The 14514-nt window shown below is 43.3% G+C and overlaps 1 protein-coding gene across 1 annotated transcript in view; it reads left to right on the top strand.

The window, feature by feature from the left end:
• The first annotated feature begins 5844 nt into the window (after positions 1-5844).
• The window catches only part of syndig1l (synapse differentiation inducing 1-like), a 39945-nt gene continuing 31275 nt past the window's right edge, over positions 5845-14514 (top strand). Inside the window, exons 1-2 of the mRNA XM_035143389.2 lie at positions 5845-6240; positions 12439-13108. Of these exons, the coding sequence (XP_034999280.1) occupies positions 12590-13108 (519 nt within the window). The 5' untranslated portion in view covers positions 5845-6240; positions 12439-12589. The remainder of the gene's footprint in view (positions 6241-12438; positions 13109-14514) is intronic.

Raw genomic sequence — 14514 nt, 5'->3', positions numbered from 1 at the left:
ACACAAAACAATAATTAGACTCTATTCGGCTTTCAGCTAATACAAAGAGACACCACTTCAGCCTCAGAGTCATGAATATAATTTAGCATATGTAGCTCAACCTAGCTACGTATTAGTAAATATGTACAGTTAGATTAGCAAACTGGAAACGATGTGAAACAGCTAATCGACTCAATGAGATCCAATTAACCTGCAACTCAAAGTATCACTTGTAAATATTTCTTGCTTGTTAAATCCATAGACTCTATATAAAGATTCATGATATGAGGGCTCCCCAAAAGTGAAGCCAAAGCATCGTGATCAACCACCTACCGCAGACGATGAAAGACAACATTATCACAAATTATCCAACAAATATGTAGCCCAAGTCCAATAAAGTCAGGCAGGAAGGTAATTTGACACTCGTGACTAGTAGCTTACTTGATGAAATGTTGATACTCACTGGTTTCATAAGCATTTGTAATGTTTTATAATAAGTAAAGGCTGTGGCCTACAGATAGACTGGATGTACAAGTCACCACTTTGTAGTGTGTTGTGTATGTAAACTGGTATTTAAGAATGCAATAAACACTATGAATACGTGCTGGCTATTGGGTGAGCCTGCACTAAACGCAGCCTACGCACATTATCAAGGGGTTATTGTGGTTCCTAACAGGTTTGATTCATCATCCGATCAAATAATCCATTGTGTTGTTTTAGTGCATATACAATAGATTAGAAGAACAGGAATATTTGAACAAATTTGTCACTGAAATCTTCTACTTGATACATAATCCCTCTGTTTTTCTCTCAGGAGATTACTGGGAGTGTGTGGCGTTCGAACTAGCAGTAACCCTGTGTCAGGGCAAGCAAGGCAAGCAGGGCTTGACCTGTTGAAGCTAAAAGTAGATATGAAATATACAATGCATGAAGCAATATATATCCTTTAATATGATCTCAGAACAGTTTCAATTTTTGTCATTTACTGCCCACTCGTGGTTTCTGACTAGCAGCCATTGCAACTCACTGTCACTGTCATTTTCACGGCAGCAGCATGTTTTGCGCATGCAGGTTGAGAACGAAAGCTGGGATGTCTGATGGCTGACTTGCTACAGACAAGCGCGTTTGACTCGTTGCACACATTATCACACAACATGTGCACGTGCCTGTTGAAACTGTTACTTCAGCAGTCTTTCCTTGCTAAGCTTTCAGAGGCAGCAGTAGGAGGTGAACAAAAATTACACTGTCATTTATCATCTCTGCCAGATCTGCAGTAAGTCTAAGAAGTTAGAGACAATGTACAGTTACACAAGAAGTGCAGCTGGAAGTTCAGTGTGTGTAAGCAGTGAGTGGGCGAGAGAGAGAGAGAGGGTGTAACGGAGAGTTGGAAGTTAGCAGTATTGCTGTGAACAGTAAATAAATGTTCCAACTCCTCAAGACCTAAGCCCAAGTTCATGTACTTTCTGCTGTGAGATACCCTGGTCTTCCTCATTCCACTGCCCTGGTCTTCATCTCAGCTATAAGATACCCTCATATACATTGAATTTACAATATTTTTGGTGTAGTAACCTGCAGAGTCATGCATTGAGATGGTGTTTTGTTTGGGTTTGGGGGTTCAACGGCTTTATGTAAGTCACCTCATGCCACTGCAATAACTGAAGTCACCAGCCGAGGAAGTCAACACCTACTTGGGTTGCGTCTATACTTGACATTAATTGCTCTGTAGACGGGCGCGCATCTAATTTTGCCATGTTGACATCTCGGCTAATGTATTTGAATAAAGTGCATAGAGAAAAACCTGTATCTCCATTTGAATGGAGAAAATGAATGAACTGGTTTACTTCCTTGATTCGTTGTCAGTGTAAAATCATTATAGTTTTACTATCGGCAAAATGAACGTCCATGTGGTTCAACAACATTGGCAGGGAAGACTGTGAGCTGCCTCCACTTCTTTAATGGTTTAATGGCGTCTCAACTTTCAGCAATTGGTGTTTTCAAACTGCAATCCAAACCAAGGTTCAATTTGATCTGGACTGAGACCACATCTTTCGGTCGGACAAAATTTTGGTCATTTGCTCCGGATCCTCGTCTGATGCATCTTTCACACCTGTTATTTTAGTTGTAAACTGAAAAGTCCAAAGGTCCGGACCAAACAAGGCAGGTGTGAAAACGCCCTTAGAGTTGTAACCCTATAAATGAGCTATTAATCTATAGTGTGAGTCAAATTTATTTGTGTAGCACATTCAAAACCAAAAGGAGTTGTAGCAGAGAGCTTGAGACATAAAGTTGGACGGGCTACAGTCAGCCACAACGACCGAGGTAAACATCTTCGTCTACTGTCATCTGGATCCACTTTGTAGAAGTTATGGCTCCTCCAAACTTTATTCTCACATTGTCGCTCATTTGTATTCCCCCTGTTCCTCTGCTGAGAGGTAAGAGTGACTGCAGACGTTGTAACTCTGAGCACGACACTGTCGATGAGTCTTCTACCTTCTAAATTCATTTGGGAGAGGGTCTCTGAAGGTGACAGATGAAACCATGAGGGGGAAAGAAGACGTTAGGAGCGGAGTACAAGGTACCTCAGGTGTTAAAGAATTCTCTCCGTGCTGCTGCCATTATCCCAGTGTGCCTGTCTCCTGTCTGAAAACCGACTGTAAGCCGCAGAGCCCAGGGATATTAAATTACTGCCCTAATGTTCTGTGGCAAAGGAATTGGAGCCATCTCAACACAACAAATTGGATCTCGCAGCTCATCTACAATGCAAGGCATGCCCATAGGTGTGGCGTCGAGCTGAATGACCGCCTCTAACAAGCAGAGGAGGATTTGTTTGAAATCTGCGGCGTGACAGGCGGTTCAGTGGTCAGGCCGGATTTCGGAACAGGAGGAGTGACGGGAGGAAGAAAAGCTGTGTATGAAATCTGTGAGTGATGGGTTTCTGATGAGGTCCTGAGTGCAGCTGGCCAGTGGATCTGAATCTATTTGTCAGATATGATTGTGGTGATATTGAGTTAGAGAGAGAGAAGAAAGAAAAAGGAAAAAGAAGACAGTGGATGACAATGTGGGGGCGAAGACTGAGAGAGTGAGGAAGAGGAAATAACAGGCAACAGTGCAGGGTGAGAGCAGAGAGTGGTTTGGAGGAAATGTTGAAATGGAGGTGTGATCCGTGTTTCAGAGCACTCAGGCTATTACAGCACCTGTCAGAGCCCTCGCCCTCCTTCCTCTCCCCTGTTGCCCACCCCTCGGTCATCCTCAACAATGATCAGTGCCGCTACATTTTCCATCCTCTCACTTCCTGACTATTTGTTGACCTTCTTTTTCTCCCCTCCTTGTTTGCAGCGCGGCGCACAAGGTTCAAACGCCAAAAGCACAATATATTGTACATGAAAGGAAAAGGAGGCGTGGGTAGCGGAGATCCCTCGCTGGAAGCTTGGGGGATTTATCTTTAAAGATCAAAATGACAAGATTGTGGTCAGGACTCCACTTACGTGCTGTTTAAGAAGATTTAGATCCCAGATAATGATACGGGATTTCAGGCCTGGTGCCGTGACTACGTTTGAAGTCCATTCACTTGAATGAGCTTCTTCATCTACACATTAACCCTGTGGAAGCTGCCTTGAACTTTAAATGACGACCTTCTTTTTAGGAGTCGGAACATTAACCGTGCCTTTTAAAGAGTGGTAGCCTATAAGTCACAAACCATACAGTATATTTTTACACAGATATTTACATTCAGCATTGTCATAATAGTGGGACACAGGTTTTCATCTACGTTTATCGTTTATGTCTGAGCTCGCCTTTTTAATCATGTCTCGATTCTAAATATAAAAAACACCAGTGAAATGACTCTACATTTATGGAGCGGAGCCCTTCAGCAGACTGCTGGAGCTGGAAACTGCTGCACTCCTCACTTTTCATTTCCACACAGCGTCAAAAGAATCCGCACAGAAACTTTTACAGATATTTGTGGAACTTAATTCCCTTCAATCGCACTCTTGTACAATAACAGCTTGTTACATCCAAACTCCAGATTACAGTTAAGAGCATTTCAAGTGCATTGGAAAGGCAGCATGTGTGCAGACTAATAAAGACAGTCCGACAGAACTTGTCAGATTAAACATCTGTTTTTCTCCTCACATCCTACGGTGTGTGTCTTTGTGTGTATTACCTTTACTATACAAACAACAACACAATGACATCCAAGAAAAGAAGACAGCAACCTATAAATAAATATGCTGATGTGCAAGTGCACGTTTGCATCATATCTAATAACATAATAATTCCCTTGATAAGTGTTAGAAAGGGCAGGTGATTAATAGTGTTACCAGGCAATAGCTTCACCTACAGGACGACTGGAAAATGCAATACTTGGTTTGTCCCTATCCTCTCAGGGGTCCCACGGGTGCAGCTCCTAAAATAAAGCCCCAACGGCGACAAGCGTAATGATCCGTCGGTGTCATGGTTACAGTAAACTTGGTCGGGTTTGGGGAAAGATTGTGGTTTGGGTTAAAATGGGCACTTCATCCATCGTCGCCATGGTTACAATATTAATCACGCAGTTACAAATATTTTACTGTAAATGCTGAGAGGGAATAAACGGATTGTTCTGAGTTGTGTCCGCTTTTATTAGCCTGCAATTATTGTCATCACGTCATTGAGTTTTTATTGATGGCCTTCATTTTTAGAACCAAATAAACAACATTCAACATTATAGTCACATGATAAAAAAAAAATCTGACTGTGTTTATGTGGTTTGATTAGGTTTGACTCACGGCAGCCAAGCAACCCACTGATGTTGCTAAAATCTGATTGGTGGTTTGTGACATCACCACACACACACACACACACACACACACACACACACACACACACACACACACACACACACACACACACACACACACACAAACTGCAGCCCATTCAAGCTCTGTGGTGAGATTGAAGGAAGTTGGAGTGACTAATTTGAGCTCCACAGACCTGTCAGAGTGCCTTCTCTTCCACTTGAACTAATCAAATCAGTCGGCTCGTGCAGACATTACCGGTCCACTGTGGCGGCTCCCGGAGCAGCCAGCTCTCCGCCCTGGAACATGAACTCATGAGAGGGGACAGCACAGTCGAATCCCATCACTGCCCAGTGTGATGACGACTGGGTGCTACTTATTTACACTTGTTGTTTAGTCACACTTATTAGTTATGCTTATTGAAGCAGAAACTGGTTTTGTTTAGTCTTGTATTCAATGAAAGGACATATTTGGACAAACATATACATTTTATGGTGCTTTCCACATTTCACACAGAGCTACCATGTATCAATAATTTACCAACTACCCCCCTTTTTAAAGATTATATAGATTTAAAAAATATATTTACACTATTTTAGCATATTTAATTAATAATTCATGCATAGGAGGGATATATACAGTATATATATATATATATATACACGAAGTTTCCGTATATTGAATGGCATTCAGACTTTATAATGAGACTTGACTATGAAGAATGAAATCTGAATATATGAAATGAATGTTTAAATATACTGAATGAAATCGAGAATGACTGTTTGGATACATGGATTCAATGTTTGAGTATTATGGAATGAAGCTTGAATATATAGAAATAAATCTGAATATATTGATTGGATGTCAGATTATATTCGATATTTTCAAGTTTCATTCCATATATTCATATACATTCCAACTCTCATTACACACACACACACACACACACACACACACACACACACACGCGCAAATATATATAAGTGAAAAGTGAAAAGTGAACGCATGTATTAAGGGAGGCTGGACTCTCCTCCTCCTCCTCCTCCTCTTCCTCATCTCTCCATCCGCGTCTCTGAACACACTGAACCTTCTCGCAGCAGGACACGCTCCTTCCTCTCTCTCTAACACACAAACACACACGCACACGCGCGCACAGGAGGTGGTGGGTTTAACTTTCAGGAGGCGCAAACGTTCCAGTCGACTCTCAAGGCAAGAGGTTTTACTGGTGCGGGGGGAGAGACCTTGGTATTTATAGCGGATAAAGAGAGAGAGAGGGGTTGGGAGGCAGTGACGCTGGGTGTCTCTCTCTCTCTCCCGGAGCGGAGAGACCTGTTCGTCACTAAGTGTTCGGCTGTTTCTTCAAATGAGAAAGTCTGAGAAATGTAATGTCTTGTTCTGCGGACGACGCAGCCACGATGCACAGGCGGGGACGCACCGGTGTTTGCAGCCTTCACATCATGTTTGGATCGTGGAGAAGTCAAAGGTAGGTAACTACAAATAAAGATTCACCGATTTAGTGTTTAGGTGTTTGTTTTGTTCCCAGTTTGCGCTCTGCTCCCTTCCTAAGATGTAAAATGCGAAATACATGTATATTTCTGGGGAGTTTTTACGCACGATATCCACCATATATGTATATATTTTACGCACGTGTCCATCGCGATGAATAGAATAGAAAGAAGTGGGAGCATGTGTCGCAATGTGTCCACTGTGATGGAGGAGCTGGAGGAATGTTGTTGATGATAATGAACTCCGCACAGTTTCCACCTGCGACTGCTGGAGCATCAATCCCACATCCCCTGTGTGTGTGTGTGTGTGTGTGTGTGTGTGTGTGTGTGTGTGTGTGTGTGCGTGTGTGTGTGTGTGTGTGCGTGCGTGTGCTTCAGGCATGAACTCATCAAGTCTCTGTGTGGGCTCTCTGCTTTAACACTGTACACAGATCACAGATTACATGGTGCATTCGGGGAATATTTCTCATCCTGTAAACAAAGAAAGCTCTGAGAGGGGAACAAAATAGCAAAGATCCGTGGAGGAGTGGTTCAGTGTCTGCACGCAGTGTTTGTCTTAATCTTAAGAATCTAAAGTCATTGGTTAAGGTTTATAAATGTATTGTTAAAGATGAGAAAATCAAGATAAATGAAAAGATGCATAGAGCACTCAGTTTATATGCCTTCTCTGTACACACACACACACACACACACACACACACACACACACACACACACACACAAAGAGCTATCAACCCCCACTTTTTCAGTCCGATCTACCCCTGGTGCCCGCAACAACTGGGACAGCACAAGTGATAGTGATGTCAGGTCTGATCGCTGCGTGAACTGCAGCCCTAATAGATGGAGCTGAGTCGAGAACGTGGCTGGTCCTCAACACACAACCATTATCTCTACCCCTTCAGATTAAAGGGTCACGTGGGGCTGGAACAAAAATGTTATATAGGCTATATAAATGGTTATTATTTGTTATTATTATGTAATATTCATTTGAGACTGAATCCATGACACATCTATTTATCCATCCATCCATCCATCCATCCATCCCTCGATCCATCTCTCTCTCTCTCTCTCTCTCTCTCTCTCTCTCTCTATCTCTCTATCTATCTATCTATCTATCTATCTATCTATCTATCTATCTATCTATCCATCCATCCATCCATCCATCTATCTATCTATCTAATCTAAATTCTGGTGTTTTGCCATCAGATCATACTGGAGACCACGTTCAGTAGACAGTGAAGACAACTTAGCGTGAGCCCGCCTGTCACTAACAACAAACCACTCTAGCAACAGTGTACACGGCTGCTATTGACAGGAGCCCCGCGCTGAATTATTCAAACCTGTGGCTGAGATTTTCAATGGTGCATTTACACATCAAGGAACACTTTAAAACATATGACAGAGATGTGGAAAACACAGAGGCAGGTGCCCCGAGTGCGGTGGCACGAGGCGCCTGAGGAGTCCTGACTCCTGGGTCCTCGCTGAGGGTTGAATGTTTCATCAGCTCTCGAGACAGACGTGTAGACAGACCGGTCGGAGTATCAGCAGTGGCTGCTGACACAGGAATAGGATTCAGATGAATGTGAAGTGGATCATGACATTTTGACACAGAGGATAAAGGAACAGCCAACACTCACTGTCAGAGGACTTTAATGTGTTGAGGCCGGGGGTCAGGTTAACTGACAAATCTGCCGTAGGATTTATTTGCATTTTAGTAAATGAGCTCTCATGCATTGTCCCATTGTGTGGTCATCAATAACTACCTGCCGTCGCCTCATTATGCGTATTATACGCCAGCCCCTGCTTCCACAATTAAATTACCGGAAGATGAAGTTGTTGTTGTCGAGCACAGCGAGCTGATCTCCTCGTGCCGTATCCAGGAAAAAGCTGCAAGAGACATGGCCTGGATGAAGTGGGTTGGTAAACATGGCCGACAGCTAAGACACATTGGTATTCCGCTGCATCCTGCCACGCTGGCCTCGAGGCCTGGCTGATAATACCCACTCTCGGCGTCAGGGTCAGAGGTCTGGGCTAGATTGGCAACCGGCTGACACAGGGAAACAGAGTGTGCTGACTGTTGTCTAATGGGGTTGGAGTGCACAGACGCATGAGCGGGGCCTGGCATGTTAGCAATGCCGCAGCCAAATTCCCACCCACCCATCTGCACCTGGATGCTTACAGGTTGTCCGCCAATCTATTAGCCCCCTTGTCAGACACCTCTGGGCTCTGGTACACGGCGGCACTGCAGCGCACACGGGCCTGCGCTCGTGCCATCTCTGTCGTGCTGGATTGTTTTCCCTCGCAGCAGCGTTTGCTCTGCCTCATTCGCTTTCAGCTACACCTCCCAGCTCTTTATTCCTCCCAGCCGGTGCAGTCTACCAACATGCCCGAATGCACTCAACCGGAGAATCACATACAAGTGTGATCTCTCTCTCTCGCTTTCTTTTCCACCCCTTCTCCCTCTCTGTCTTTTTTGGTGCCGTTTCTTTCCGCCAACAAACACATCCGCCCACTCACACACACATATATTTACTCGCAGCCATACATGCACAAAACACAAACGCCTACAAACAAGCACGCACGGAAACCATGATTATTTCTATAACATACAGTATATCTGCTCTGATTACGAGATGTACTACATTGCTGAGCTCGCACTCAAATGGCTTATTCTCTTTTTTTTTTGCCGTTAACCACAAAAAGTCCTGCTCTGCGCCGGCAACGCAGCAGCAAACACCCAAAAAGATTTGTCGGAGCATCCCTGAGTAATGACGCCAAGAATAATCCGCTGTCAGCTTGTAGCACTGGTGCAGAGTAGTTCTACAGTGTTTGCAACAGGGAAGTACTTCAAAGAATACTTATTATGGCTTTATGAGAGCCACTGCTTGTGCTTCCTCAGACCCTTTCAAAGAGTTTATTAGCATTGATCTGGTCTCTAATACCTGGTCTTTTGGGAAAAACCTTAATGTAGAGAAAATAGGAGGGTCATTATTGTCTGAGCCATTTTGAAATCCTGTGTTGTTTCTCCCAGCATCAAATCTAAATCGTGAAATAGAAGTAATGTGTTCTATTCCAGACTGTCTCGAGTGATTTTGCTAATCACACCACTGCTTCAGTATTAATGCAGCAGTGATTTATTGATGCTATGTGCTATTTGTCTGCCTCTTGTAACTTAAGTGCAGCTTTATGAAAAGCAAATGCTTTCTGACGTTTTAAAAACTCAGGGACATGAGGGTGTGTAACGTCAAAGTTGTCATTGACACCACATTAAAAAAGCCCATAAATAGAAAGCAGCACGAATTAAAAAATGTCAAAGAACAGATGGACTCCATGTCCAGCAAAATAGGTCTTCGTTTTTCGCCAACCCTACTGGGGATATCGCAGCTAAGATTCAGCGACAAACTATTACCCCTGGAGCAGCCAGGACAGTTAGCTTAAAGAAACTTTGGCAGGGCAGATGCCACCATTGGGTTTCAACTAGAGTGTGGGTTCAAACAAAATTTTAGTTTTAAATCTTTTAATTTCGCCTTTGGGTCAAGTTCGGCCAAGTTGGCTGGGCTATCTACTTGATTTTTTATGCTGCATGTGACTTTATTCGGGGAAAACATCCGGCCGGGGTCTTGTTCGGACACAAAAAACAGAAGGCCTGTCAGATCCGGGTCGGTTAGTTTTCTTTCAGAAAATTGCTGCCCCAGCCACGCTCTAGTTTGATCCCGGGTCAGAGCGCATCCTGCCCCAGAAAAAGCAGCAGGGTGTCACACCTGACAGCAGCATCCACTGTAGATAACAACCTCAAGCACCTGGTCATCTTTCGTCTTGCACACGAATTTGTTCATAACAAGGAAACTCACACTTTCAAGAACTGCATGAGTGTGCGTTGCCTGGAGCTGTTGGTGGACCAAAGGGCACGCTGGTGTGGTACAACAACATCAGCACAATTCAGGCGCAGGAGGTCCAACAGGGAGGAACCATGAAAACTTTGTTGTCTCTCCGGTGCTTACTGAGCTTCAGGAAGCCTGGGAGCATGGCATGTGTTTTATTCATGGGGCAGAAAACATGAAAAGTATAACAGACAAAAAGCCTGCATGAGGGAAAATGAGGAAAGTTCAGAGAAAAAAAATAAAAGTGTACAATGGAAAGAGGAAGAGAATCTAAAGAAGCAAGTGACGACACTATAAACAAAATGTTACTGGGTCCGCCTTTTTTGTTTTATCAAGACTCATCAGTTGTCCTCTGAGAAATCAAGGAAAATGTTGAAAAGCTCCCTATCTCGCTAAGGGAAAGACAGAGAAAATAAATTCTTGGATCTGCCCACTGATCCAGATCTGCACCAACATTTATTGGGTTCTTATTTGACCCTTGCCACATTCTTCCAATAAAATGGACAGGGATGAAAATATTACCTCCTTGGCGGAGGTCAATAAGAATTAAAGAAGAAGGTTAAAAGTGAAAACTCGATGGGACAGAGCAGAGTTACATTTATATAGTAAAAATGTCAACACACTGAACCATGACGTGATTGTCTGTTACTGTCCCCCTCAGGCTATGATGCAATGCGACATCTGTGTAGTCGATGTCCTTATTCAATTGGCGACCATTCTTAGCCCTGGTCCATGAAAGAAAATAACAATTTGAAAGAGACAGTCTAAATGTTTCCTGATGTCATGTACCTTACGCTGGATGTTTAAACGAATGAGTGACGTAGAAGATAAAAGGTTAAGCAAAAATAACAATTAAATTAAAACTTAATTAAAAATTAGATTGAAATTGTTGTTTGCCGAATACGAATCAGCAGAGGTTTGTGACCGCGATTAAACAAAGGATGAAGAAAATATCAAATCTTCTGCGAGATGATCAGTGTGCAAGTTATTAACCTGTGAGCCAGACAGATATTATCCATATCCCATCGCCATAAGGCCATTTTGCATTATGTTTAATCTTGTTGCCTTCAGTTGGGAATACCGTATTCTTTTATTGGGTTTGGTAATATTGCAGCAAGCCAGCCAAACACGATTGGGGTCAGGACCCTGACAAATAATCTGCTTTTGGCATTTCTATTTTAAATGGAGATTAATCAGACAGAGGTGAAGGGTGCCAAGTGAGAAGCAGGGAACTCTGGGTTGTTTCTGCAGAGTGTAGAAATAGCTGGGAGGGGATTTTTGAATCATTTCAATGGTTACATGTAGAGTGTGTGACAGTTTGTCTGTCCTCTGTGGGAGCCGAAATTATTCGTATTCCACTGTATGACTGGGATTCAAATGATATTTTACAGGATACTGATCGATATTCAACTTACTTAATATGCAAGTTCCCAAAGATTAACCATGCTAATGATTGTGCATCTCCTGAACTTGAAATGTCAGAGATGTAACATCGTAACTTGCCCGCTGTTGCTCTCTGATCATTTCATTTTAATGAGGAGAATTGTATAAAAGCAAAATGTCAACCCAAAAAAAGCAATCAAACCTGAATGGAATTGTTCCAGTCACTAATTCATAATTTTGAATTCATTTTGCTCATGATATTCAAATTTTTATTCCTCTCATTCCATAGAAAGGAGGCCGACTGGGTCGTCTCAGTCAACTCATCATCATTAATTCATCATCCTCACGTTTTAAGCTCTGCTATCTGGGGTTTTCTGCTCATCTTCAACCTATTTTGAATCATTTGTTCACATAGTAAAGAAAACTTAAGAATAAAGCCATATACTCACACGGATGTGGAGGATTAAAGCCCTCTAAGCTGTATATGTGTGTATGACAGTGAGGCTTGTGACACCAAATAACAATTCTACCATAACAACCTCATTAGCTGAACAGAAAACACGTGTGCATCCAGACAGCGAGGGATAATCTGCAAAACTTTTTGAAGTAGCTGGCAGTATCGCTTTGATATGTTGTTGTGCACGGGGATGTGTGTGTGAGTGTGTGTTAGCTCATGTATCCAGCGTGAGGAAGGAAATTAAACTAAATTGAATCATCTGCGGGGTGCAGCTCTTGACAAGCGAGACGCTGTTACAGTTGTTGCCGCTGAGGGAGCGACAGCTAAACTTTGATCTTGTCTGAGCCACTGTTTGGTAAATTGTCACCAAACTGTTACCTGCTGGTAGATGTCAAATGAAATTCTGCCTCCGAGTTTTAAACCCCCTCTCCTTGTTGCTGTTGTGTCCTCTGCAGGTCCCACAGTGCTGAATTCTGAATGACATCAACGCCTTAACCGACATCAGCGCACACGTCACAGAGGAGCCTACTTCACCCGTCGCCCTTCCATATCCTCGCTTAAATCGCAGAGAAGCTCCTCCTGCTGACCTTTTTGACCGCCGCTGCTATGGAGAACCTCAGTGAGCTCCAGAACCCGTTGTTGGACAAAAACAGTAAGCACATGGTCAACGGCTACGGGGGAGACTTCCCTAATAACCAGTACCAGGAAAACATTATCAATTATTTCACTGGAGGTGGTGGCGTCGGAGGCGAGGGAGGAGGAGGAGGCGGAGGAAAAGTGAACAACAGCAACGTGGTCAGCGGAGGAGGTTTCAATACCAACGGGAAGGTGAAATCTCAGCAACTTTTGGACGCCACCTCGCTGCATCTGGCAGTGGAGGCCTTCTACAGGCCCAACTTCATCCTGTACAAGGAGGACAGCGGCAGCATCAAGGCTAAGGAATACAAAAGTGAGTGCTGCGAGACCACCTTCACAGAGAAGAAGGAAAAGGAGGCATCCAACACCGCAGGGGCGGAAACACCCGGCACAGAGGATCCTCAGGCAAAGCTGCTGGAGGAGGGCGAGCATGTCAAGATTCAAACAGTTTCCTACGAGGTGGAGGAGGAGGAGTATGTGGAGTACGAGGTAAGAGAGAAACCAAGGAAACTTGCATTTGATCAGAATACATTTTTGTGACATTCAATGTAAACTGTGATCATTGTAATATCAAGGATCTTAACCCAGAGTTTTCCCTTTCGGCATCATCCAAAACAGTGCAGACCATCAAGGTTGCTTATACTCTCCAAAGAGACACATACAAATGGATTTTAAAAAAGGGGGGGTGCTTTTTGTGTTTTTCAATGAAAGGCCCAGTCGAGGTTGAGAAGTCACACAAGCTCAGATACCTGCAGTGCTCTCGAGTTATCAGAGAGAAAAGAGCAAGCCGGCTTGTGTTCCTGTGGTGCTCGCACACTTGTATCGCCACACCAAAGGATTGGGCTCGGTGCCTGGATCACACTGACATTTTACCAGCCACAAATCCCATTTGATCCACTGACCTTGGCTTCAATTCCCAACTGTCGTAAAATTCATCGTTAGATAATAATAAGTCACCCGTGTCTGCCCCACAAACACACACAGAGAGATATTGGGTGCTACAGCATTAGCAACAGCATTTTCCCTCTCAGCCGGCACAAAGCGCTCTAAAGGATTTAAGGGATTGGACGGATGGAAATGGATGTCGAGTTTGACCAGTTCCTGCAAGACCGAAGGGACTGAGCACACACCTGCGGATCCGCTAGAACTAACCTGGTTCGGTGTGAAAAACATGTAGATGCTGAAATGCAACGTGACATGGATATATATGCAGCTACAGCTGGCTCACTCTACAGAAATATAAATAAAGAAATAATTACGGAGGGAATAAAAAAACAAAATTAAAACCAAATTAATTTCAAAACCTCAAAGAGAAATACAAGAGAAGAAATGTGCAGATGCCGAAGAGCAAATCACCCGTAAATGTGATCCCCACTGCCTGCACTGCCACGCAAAGAGGAAAAGACACAGGGGGACTCATTATGCAGCCTCCTTGCAGTCGACCACTGACACCACAAAGTGTGGGATGTGTCGGCCGCTGTCTGACACGATGCAAAGACCTCACACAAGAAAAGCACTTCTGCTGACACACACATCGTGCATGTTGGCGTTCTACCAAGAAGCACAAAGATGTATGTGTTATGTAACCTGAGCCTAAAATGCTTGTTAGAAAACACATTAACAGTTTATTTATTATAGATCATTATGTATTTACTCATCTTGCATTTTGCATGCTTGGCCTTTGGGGATTTCAACTTACAAATTGAGGGCAAAATATAGTTTTGTGGGTTTGTTTAGCATAATAGCAAAGTTTAAATGTACCATGTGGACTTTTCTTGCAAACAAAGAAAGGTTACGTTTATATTCATTGTTACTTACCGGACAAAATCTAAGAATTGACTGCATTTGTTTCCACTTTAAAAAGCTTTTCTTTTTTTTTCTTTTGCAAGATTTTC

Source organism: Hippoglossus stenolepis, chromosome 20, assembly GCF_022539355.2.
Source record: "Hippoglossus stenolepis isolate QCI-W04-F060 chromosome 20, HSTE1.2, whole genome shotgun sequence".
Classification (NCBI taxonomy): Eukaryota; Metazoa; Chordata; class Actinopteri; order Pleuronectiformes; family Pleuronectidae; genus Hippoglossus; species Hippoglossus stenolepis.
This window is presented reverse-complemented; position numbering and strand designations above follow the sequence as displayed.